Source organism: Gekko japonicus, unplaced genomic scaffold, assembly GCF_001447785.1.
Source record: "Gekko japonicus isolate JY-2015 unplaced genomic scaffold, Gekko_japonicus_V1.1 scaffold5837, whole genome shotgun sequence".
Taxonomy (NCBI): Eukaryota; Metazoa; Chordata; class Lepidosauria; order Squamata; family Gekkonidae; genus Gekko; species Gekko japonicus.
The window spans coordinates 22,721-32,707 of record NW_015165427.1 but is presented as its reverse complement, the minus strand read 5'-3'; the positions used below and the strand labels follow the sequence as shown (position 1 = coordinate 32,707).

Here is a 9,987-nt window from a genome sequence, read left to right as displayed (position 1 = left end):
AAAAAAATGTGTGAGCTGGAGGCTAAAAAAACTGTGAACTAGCTCACACTAACTCAGCTTTGCGGGAACAGTGCTCACAAAGTAGAAGTTTTGCTCACAAAACTCCATGGCTTAGAGGGAGCATTGCCCACAGAGGGAAAGGAGTTTGTAAGCTGCTCTGAGACTCTGAGTGAAGGGCGGGGTATAAATCCAATCTCTTCTCTTCTTCTTTTTCTTCTTCTTCTTGGGGACCCAGATCGGGTGGAAAGGCAGCATAAAAATGCTTTAAATTAATAAAAATAACAAAACAGAGCAAAAGCAGTTAAGGAGTTTGTCAGTCTCCAAGTCTAAGGAGTGTCGCTGGCATTTGTTTCCTTCAAAGCAGACAACATTTGGCTGTATGACAGTTCAAGAACGAGTCATAAGCATATCAAAACTCAACACCAGTATTGTGGTTCTGAAGTTTATTAGAGCCACCATTCAATAATTCCCTATTTAAAACAAAAACAAAAAAACCCTCCAACACTTCACATTGAATGAAGTAAATCAGAACTGAACTAGTCCCATATTGTAATGAAATGTCTCGGGAAATGGTCCAACTCTCCTCTAAAAGAACTTTAAAATCTATTTACAGCAAAATCCCGAAGTTCTACCAGCATGCGCTTGCCCTGGCATTCGCCGTAAAGGAGGTCAATGAGAACCCCCACCTCTTGCCCAATGAGACTCTTGGGTTCCACATCTGTGATAACTACAACATTGATGAGATTACCTATTACAGCACTCTGGAACTGCTGTTCAAATCACACAGTTTTGTCCCAAACTACAAATGTGGCACCCAGAAAAACCTTATAGCTGTCATTGGGGCTCTTGACTCTGAGAGCTCCTTCCATATGGCAAACCTCTTGGATCCCTTCAAGATTCCACAGGTAGGATGCATGCACAGGGGAATTTTTTATTTTTTAAAAAGGTCACACATGTCATTCTTCTATTGTTATTCTGGGGGAGATTTTGTGCTACATGAACAGGGAGAGGTGAGTTTTGAAAAAACTAAAGCCACCTCTGATTGTAAAAGACCAAAGACAACATAAGAAGATCTCTGCTGGATCAGATCAATGGTCCATCTAGTCCAGCATCTAGTCCTAGTCTCACATGGTGGCCAACCAAAGAGAGATAAGTCACAAAGGTGAACGAGAACAGGCAGCGGGCCCATAGCCAGGATTTTGTCGCTTGTGAGAAAAAAATTCTGCTGGGGCTGCCATTTTTGCCATTATTTTTCTGCCTGTACACAACTGTACAGAACAATCTCTGTCTCTAGAACATATGTGCCTCTTTGTCTCACCCTGATCTTGCAGTAGATTCTCCAAAATGCAAAAACCATTTGGCAGATACTTTTTTGGGGAGGGGGGATGAGGCAAGAAAGGCCGCAGGGCTCTTTTTGTAGCAAGAACTCCTTTGCATGTTAGGCGACACACCCCTAATGTAGCCAATTCTCCAAGAGCTTACAGTAGCCCCTGTAAGAAGAGCTCTGTAAGGTCTTGGAGGATTGGCTACATTAGGGGTGTGTCACCTAATATGGAAAGGAGTTCCTGATACAAAAAGAGCCCTGATTAAGGGAATGTAGTATTGATAGCCCCCCCTCCAATTTCTTCCCTCCTTGCTCTCCCTGGCTAATTCCCCAGAAAAATCTGTGATCCTTTCATATCTATTGTGTAAAGCCTCAGTGTATTTAGTCAGTTTGGTGTAGTGGTTAAGTGCATGGACTCTAATCTGGGAGAACCGGGTTTGATTCCCCACTCCTCCACTTGCACCTGGCTGGATGACCTTGGGCAAGCCGTAGTTCTAATAAGAGCTGTCCTTGAAAAAGAGCCGTTTCTGTCAAGAGCTCTCTCAGCCCCACCTACCACCCAGGGTGTCTGTTGTGGGGAGGGGAAAGGAAAGGAGTTTGTAAGCCGCTCTGAGACACCTTTGGGTAGTGAAGGGCAGGGTAGAAATCCAATCTCTTCTTCTTCTTCTTCTCTTCTCTTAACTCCTCCCCAATCTACACAACAGCTGAATGTTTGTCTTCCAAGCATAGGTCGATTCAGGGGGGATCGCGGGGGATCACAGTTCCCCCGGGTGAGGTGCGGGGGCGGAGCACACGAAGAAGCCCCACCCCCTGCTTCCGGCTGCCCTGCTTCCGGCCCTCATTCAGCCAGGAGGAGGCAGGAGAAGAGGGAGGGTAAGTTGCTTCCTCCCCGCCTCTCCCCACCCCTGCCTGCCTGGGGTCAGGGAGGGCCTTGGCGGGGCTTCCTCGCACTCCTGCCGGCCTTGCAGGTTCACCACCGGGCCCCTGATGTCAGGAGGTGTGGCATATGCTAATGAGTTATGCTAATGAGTTCCCCTAACTCTTTTTCTATGAAACGACCCCTGCTTCCAAGACTGAAATGATTTACTTCCATGATCTGGCTGAAAGGCTTTTCTCTACACTGAGGACTTATACAAAAGAAATGAAAGGATCCCAGATTGTTCTAGGGAAGGGTCCTTATGAAAGGGGGCAGAGCCCCAAATAGCCCCATCATGGCAGTGGGCCAAACATGCAAACATTCCATTGTTGAGAGGTTTAAAAGTTTCACCTAGAGAGGAGGAAAGGTCAACCTTTAAAGATCAAGGGATACACAAAGGATGTTTAGTATGCATGTTAAATGTGTATTTTCTTCCTCTCCTTTGAGTCTACTAAGGGATGGAGCTGGAGGAAAGGTCTCAACTCTTCTTCCACCCCCACCCCAGGCACTGCACTGCTGCCTGCCAGTCCAGGGGTACAGACAAAGGTTTGTCCCAGGTCCTCTTTTACAGTTAGAGAACGTGGAGGTGGGAAGGTGGGAAGTGCCATCAAGTCATAGATGACTTGCTGTGACCCCGTACAGTTTTCTAGGGAAGAGACATTCAGAGGTGGTTTGCCACTGCCTGCCTCTGTGCAGCAACACTGGACTTTCTCGGTGGTCTCCCGTCCAAGTACTAACCAGGGCTGACCCTGCTTAGCCTCCAGGATCTGATGAGATCAAGCTAGCCCGGGCCATCCAGGTCAGGGCTATCTGTTGCTGTTGAGGAACGTCTGTGAAATGAAATGCCATCCAAGATGGTTCTTTGCCATGGAAACATAGCAAAGTGTTCCGTTTGGATGGCATCCCTATCTGGCACACATGGGGGGAGGCACTCTCTTGCATCTCTCCCCCACACATTGCCCAAACTGGCTCTAAATGTAGTTCATGTTCCTCTTTTGCCTTCAGGACCACCTCCTTCAGTATGTCCCCAAAGAAATGCTGAGATTGGCTAGTAACAACTTGTTGATCATTCCCAGTTCTAAGGAGGCTTCGCTGTCATCGACTAGGGCCAGGGCCTTCTTGGTCCTGGCCCCTATCTGGTGGAATTCTGCGGAATAACATCAGGGCCCTGAGCAGTGTTCCCTCTAAGCTGAGTTAGTGTAAGCTGGCTCAAAGTTTTTAGCCTCCAACTCATACATATATTTTTTTAGCTCGGGAAGGATAGCTCCAGAGCAAACTAATTTATGCAGTAGTCAAATCACTCGCTCACAACTTTAATGCCAGTATTTCACAAAGAATCATTTTTCCTCACAAGACTCCACAGCTTAGAGGGAGCATTGGGCTTGAGCAGGGGTCATTTCGTAGAAAATGAGGTGCATGAGCTCATTAGCATAACTCATTAACTTATTCGCATATGCCACACCCCCTGACATCACCGGAAGTGTATCAGAAGGCAACACCCACCACTCAGGCTCCACTGGACTGTTTTGGATTGCTAGCTATTGGAGGGAATGTGCAGATCTGTCCTCGCAGAGAAGGGAGAGCTTGTACCTGAATAAAACTTGGTCTTAAAGGTGCCACTGGACTGTTTTGGACCGGGGGGGGGGCTCTGTAATTTATCTGGCTGCTTCTTACTCTGACAGAAGGCTGCTGGGAGCAGGGGGTGGGGCTTGTTGCATGTGCCCGCCCCCTGGGCTCTTTACTGCCGGAGCTCCGCTCCTGTGCGCTCCTGCAGGAAATGACCCCTGGGCTTGAGGGATCTGATGCCATTCCACAATGCCTGTAAAGCAGAGATGTTCCACCAGGCTTTTAGTTGAGGACAGGAATGTGAGGTTAAGACTTGCACCCTTTCGCTCCTTTCTATGGTCCTCACATACCCTTCCCCATCCTGCCATGAAGGACAGTGGTGTGGCTGGTAAAGGTGGATTCTCATATCGCTATCTTGGATCAGTTTTAAATTATTGACTTACTGTTAGCAAATTCAATTATATATAATGATTGTATTTTAAATGTTTTTATAAGGCTGTAAATCGACCTGCTTGCAGGGTGGGTGATTCATAAATTTAATGCTTATTTACAATTGCTTATTTACAATTCTTATATTAATGAACAAGATCCATTTGGGTGGGATTTTGATTTCTTCATTACCAAGTGCAGATACTTTGACTCTCACTGAAATCTGAACATTCATTCAGCAAATGAAGAGGGAATCACCAGGTAGGCAGAACTATACAAAAATCTTCCTAACTGTCTTTACATTTCTTCTTAGTTCACATACGGATCATTTGCTTCAGAGGAGAGTGATACAAAAGAGTTCTCCTTTTACCGCATGGTCCCAAAAGAAGACCGTTATTATCCCGGGATTGTTCAATTACTTCTCCATTTTGGATGGATGTGGGTGGGGCTCCTGGCTGCAGATGATAACAGTGGAGAACGTTTCTTAAAGGCTGTAGAGCCATTGCTTTCTCAAAGTGGAATTTGCTTGGCCTTCACTGAAAGAATCAGCCAGAAAGTGCAATGGGATGATCATAACGATTTTACAGGCCAAGTCCCATACCTTGATATTTATTTCATAGATAGAAAAGTCAATACATTTATTGTCTATGGAGATCCAAACACAATTATAATACTGAATGTCTATATATTTTTTTGCCCCTTTGCAACTGATCATACATTTAGTAAGGTTTGGATTTTGACAGCCCAGACGGATTTTGTCCTAACAGGCATCCAAAGATTTGGGGATTTCCGGTTCTTCCATGGGGCGATCTCTTTCACAATCCACTCACGTGAACTTCCAGGTTTCCGTACTTTTCTTCAAGGCATAAATCTTTATGGGGGAGGAGACGGAAATGAGTTTTTGAAGTACTTTTGGGAGCAAACATTTGACTGTATGGCTCCAAATGGGAATGAGTCTGTAGAAATTGATGATGCTTGTACTGGGGAGGAGAAACTGGAAAGACTCCCAGCGCCAGTTTTTGAAATGCACATGACTGGCCACAGCTATAGCATCTACAATGCTGTCCATGCCATTGCACATGCTTTGCATACTAGGTACTCATCCCGATCCAATGTTAGAGCATGGAGGAATAACAAAAGAGCTAGATTTCAAGAACTTCAGCCTTGGCAGGTAATGTCTTTGCTATTCTCTACTTTTCTTTTAATGAACCGATTAGTTCAAAGTGAAACAATATCTAATGTGCTCCTCCATGAACAACATATGCAATATTACAGAAGAGCGGCCATGTTGGTCTAAAGTAGAAGATCTAGATTTGGGTCCAGTAGAACCTTGGAGACCAACCAGCTTTTCATGGTATAAGCTTTGGGGAGTCAGAGCCCCCTTTGCATATGTGAGATGCTTATGTACACATTGTCCATGGGACAATGTTTTGTGGGTTCATATTCCCTTCTAGATATCAAGCCTGACACAAACCACATAAGGCTATCTCATACCAAATCAGACTATTGGCCTCCTAAGATTAGTCTTGTCCCTTCCAAACAGTGGTAACTCCCCAGGATCTCTGAAAGTGGCCTTTTCACATTTCCTATGAGTGAATTCCTACTACTGGATCCTTCAAATTTCCTACTACTGGATCCCTCAGCCTGGGGACTGCATGGCCCACATAACTTTCCAAAATAAAGAGGAGGTGCACATTTTCATTATTCTGTCATGCAAAGTAGGTGTATTTTTCAGGTTGGGTCTAGAAGGAAGCATATAACAAAACATCAGCCCAAAAAAAAGTATTATGGTTCTAATCGGTTTTATAATGTAATTGGTTTTATAATGCATTGACTTTCTGTTGTAAACCTCCCAGAGCCCCGCGTAAGTGGGAAAGGGTGGTCAAGAATTGAAGATAAATAAAGAAATGAAATATCTGAATGAAAAACTGAAGAGTTATTTATTTTCCCTTTCAACCAGCTCCACCTGTTTCTTCAAGGCAATGCATTTAACAACTCAGCAGGAGAAAAGGTATCCTTCAACATTCATAGAGAAGTGGAGGGAGGATGTGATATCACAAATCTAGTCACATTCCCCAACAAGTCCTTCTTCAGGGCGAAAGTTGGAAGGTGGGACCTCACGGCTCTGGAAGGAAAGAAATTGGTCATTCGAGATTATCTAATGGAATGGCAAACTGGCTTTGACCAGGTGTGGCTTTGTGTGGACATTCCACTGACTGCTCTGTTCTCCAGTTTATCTTTTGCTGCATAACTTATTTATTTCTTTATTTGATTTATACCCCACTCTCCCAGCCAGGGCAGGCTCAGGGCAGTTGACCTTGGTGGCTCATCAGTCGTTAACCTGTTGGGAAAGTAACAGAAGCACTGAGCGTATATATTCCTCATAATCTTATAAAAAGTATTTTGTATACTGCTGAAACACTGTGAAATGTTTTCTATACATTTTATTAGGTTGCAGCCAGTATGTCAGGGAATCAGAGAATGTTTTGTGGTGGGTTGCTGGCAACCCATTCTTTATATCAACTTCATGGGAGAAACCAGTGGACTGAGCCTTTCTTTTCTCAGATCCCCAGTTTCCTTTCAAACTATAAATATATTCAAAAACTTCTATCTAACCAGTTTAGCAGAACAACATTTGAGTCCAGTGGCACCTTTAGGACCAACAAAGTTTTATCAAGGTTATATCTTGAATAAAACTTTGTTTGGTCTTAAAGGTGCCACTGGACTCAAACTTTGTTCAGCTGCTTCAGACCAAAGCAGTCACTCACCTTGAATTTAGAAAGTTCTTGTTATTTTTACATACGATTATCAATACAAGGCCACTGGAACAATCCACTTCTTTCTTGCTTCAGCAATTGATGAATAATACAATAATGTCTCCTGAAACGAGGTGTTGGAGGAGAGTTGTATGGACACCGTAGGCCTCTCAAATAAGTGGGTTGTAGATCAAGTAAAGCCTGAATTCTCCCTAGAAGTGAAAATCATGAAACTGATGCTATCGTGCATTGGTCACATTATGAGAAGATGCTGGAATAGACAACAGTGCTCAGAAAAGTTAAAGGCAGCGGGAAAAGAGGAAGACCCAACATGAGATGGACTCAAAGACCTGGCCAAGGCTGTTGATGACAGGACATTTTGGAGGATGTTGATTCATAGGGTCTTCATGAGTTGGGGGCTACTTGATGGTACTTAAACAGCCTTCTTGTTCACATCTTGAAATGCTTTTTTTCCAACAGATTCCACCTCTTTCTGAGTGTAACACATATTGCCATCCTGGTTCTCAGAAGAAAAAAAGGGAAGGAGAGAAATTCTGCTGCTATGATTGCCAGCTGTGCTCTGAAGGGAAGATTTCAAGGCAGAAGGGTAGGTGACATAGCATCAACCTGATAAACAAGATCAACTGGTAATGTATCAAACAGTGCACATCCCCACTCTTAAGACACTGGCCTACAACTTTTAGGAAAAGGTTAAAGAGTCCCTGAGCAGCAGGGCTGTTTGTGTGACAATACTCATCAATACTGAGCATGGACACCTTTCTCAGGGCTCCATCAAGTGCCTGGTCTATCTTCTAGGTGACAAGTCCACCATAGATTGGATGCTGCAAATCAATTGTGGTAGTGGAGATGGCTTCCCCTTGCATTCAGCTGACTACCATGGCCCAAGGAGGTCACTACAGGAGGCACCTGTGAACAACTGGGCCTACTGTTACATGAACTAAGACCAAATTACTCATTCATACCCATGAAAATCCATCCAGCATGCAACCAGCATCCTTTGAAGGCCCCTGGAGCATTTCAAACATAGGTCCTTTCCACACTTGGATCTCATCCCTGTTATCAGAGTTCAACTCGCAACACAATATCTTGCATTTATCCCTGGTTATAAATATCATCTGTTTATCCTGGGCCAAGTGTGGGGCAAAGCCGGGGTGACCTCAATGTAATATGGGAACAAAAAATACCCTGAGATAATTACAGGGGTGAACTTGAGTGTAGTGTAGAATGTAAGTTCAGGGACAGGGTTGAACCAGAATTTAAGGTCTAGTGCGGAATCACCCATAGTAAACCTGTCACATGAAACAAATAAATGGATTGTCTTTTTCTGAAAAATGTCAAGGACCAGAGAGTTTTCTCCCTCTATGCAAAATGGAGTTAGATCACCTTATATACATATGTCTGTTCAATTCAGAACTGTCTTCTGGTGACCCCAGCAAGGGGCTTTCAAGGCAAGTCAGAAGCAGAGGTGGTTTGCCATTGCTTTTCTCTGCAGGTGGTCTCCCATCCAATTCCTGAATGGGTTGAAATTCCAATATCTTGAGGTTGGACAATACCATCCTGCCCTCTCTCTCTAGATCAGCTTCACAATCTCAAATGGCAACTGGGGAAGTCTTGCTTTCTCACACATGACAATTCTGGGGATCAGTCCTCTGTTACATGAGGGAACTCCTCTTCTTCTTTTTTGTCAGACATGGACAACTGTATCAACTGCCCAGAAGATGAGTATCCCAGCAAGGGCCATGATCGATGTCTGCCCAAGACAATCAGCTTTCTGTCTTATGAGGAATCTTTAGGAATTAGTTTGGCTTCTGTAGCTGTTTGTTTATCCTGTATCACAAGCATAGTTTTAGGGATTTTCATTAAACACAAAGACACCCCCATTGTCAAAGCAAACAACCGGGATATCACCTATATACTTCTCATTGCTCTCCTACTTTGCTTCCTCTGCTCTTTGTTTTTCCTTGGACAACCAAACAAAGTGACCTGCTTCCTCCAACAATCTGTTTTTGGTGTCATCTTCACTGTGGCTGTTTCTTGTGTGCTAGCCAAAACAGTCACTGTAGTTGTAGCTTTCACAGCCACCAAGCCAGGATCCAACATGAGGAAATGGGTGGGGGAAAGACTGGCCTTCTCCATTGTACTTTCCTGCTCACTCATTCAAGCAGGGATTTGTCTGCTATGGTTAGGAACTTCTCCTCCATTCCCAAACTTTGACACACAGTCATTCAGCAGAGAGATCATCATAGAGTGTAAGGAAGGGTCTGTTCTCATGTTTTATATTGTCCTGGGCTACATGGGATTTCTGTCCGTCATCAGCTTGATTGTGGCTTTCCTAGCCAGGAAGCTGCCAGACAGTTTTAACGAAGCCAAGTTCATCACCTTCAGTATGCTTGTGTTTTGCAGTGTATGGGTGTCCTTTTTCCCAACTTACCTGAGCACCAAGGGGAAATACATGGTGGCCATGGAGATCTTCTCCATCTTGGCCTCCAGTGCTGGGTTACTGGTTTGTATCTTTTCCCCAAAGTGCTTCATTATTCTGCTAAGGCCTGAACTGAATGACAGGGAACAACTAATAAAGAGCAATAAATAAAGTCTTCCACTGGAGTTTCCTATGCATTCTTTCTGTGGTTTCTATGTGGGTGGGAGTCACCAGCCCACTTTCGATAGGTACCTTGGCCTACCCTAATGCAATAATATATTCAAAGGAAACAAAAAAAAAAATGACCACTTCATATGAATAAGGAATGGATAATAGATTCATTAAATATCCATGGGATCATGGAGCGTGTGATCTTTCCCAGTTGAAGGGAGGGGAAAGTACCTGTCTCGGTGTATGGGGGAAAGGAACAGCTGGACCTACTGCTATTTTTTTAATCAGGTGAAGTTGATCAATTAATAACCTTTGTCACCTAAAAGCAAATGGGTTGATGTCTAAAAGCTAAAGAGAAAAGAGTGATTGCAAAATTTCTTCCCCC

At 44.0% G+C, this 9,987-nt stretch overlaps 1 protein-coding gene across 1 annotated transcript; it reads left to right on the top strand.

The window, feature by feature from the left end:
• The first annotated feature begins 569 nt into the window (after positions 1-569).
• Positions 570-9,602, top strand: LOC107109978 (vomeronasal type-2 receptor 26-like). Its single transcript, XM_015410687.1, has 4 exons — positions 570-905; positions 4,549-5,406; positions 7,472-7,598; positions 8,701-9,602. Exons 1-4 carry the CDS (start codon positions 570-572, stop codon positions 9,600-9,602), a joined length of 2,223 nt encoding a protein of 740 aa, XP_015266173.1.
• The last annotated feature ends 385 nt before the right edge of the window (positions 9,603-9,987 follow it).

Coding starts and splice junctions, on each gene's coding strand:
- LOC107109978 (XM_015410687.1), top strand. CDS start 570: ATGGTCCAACTCTCCTCTAAAAGAACTTTAAAATCTATTTACAGCAAA. Junction 906..4,548: donor ATCCCTTCAAGATTCCACAG/GTAGGATGCATG, acceptor ATTTCTTCTTAG/TTCACATACGGATCATTTGC. Junction 5,407..7,471: donor AAGAACTTCAGCCTTGGCAG/GTAATGTCTTTG, acceptor TTTTTCCAACAG/ATTCCACCTCTTTCTGAGTG.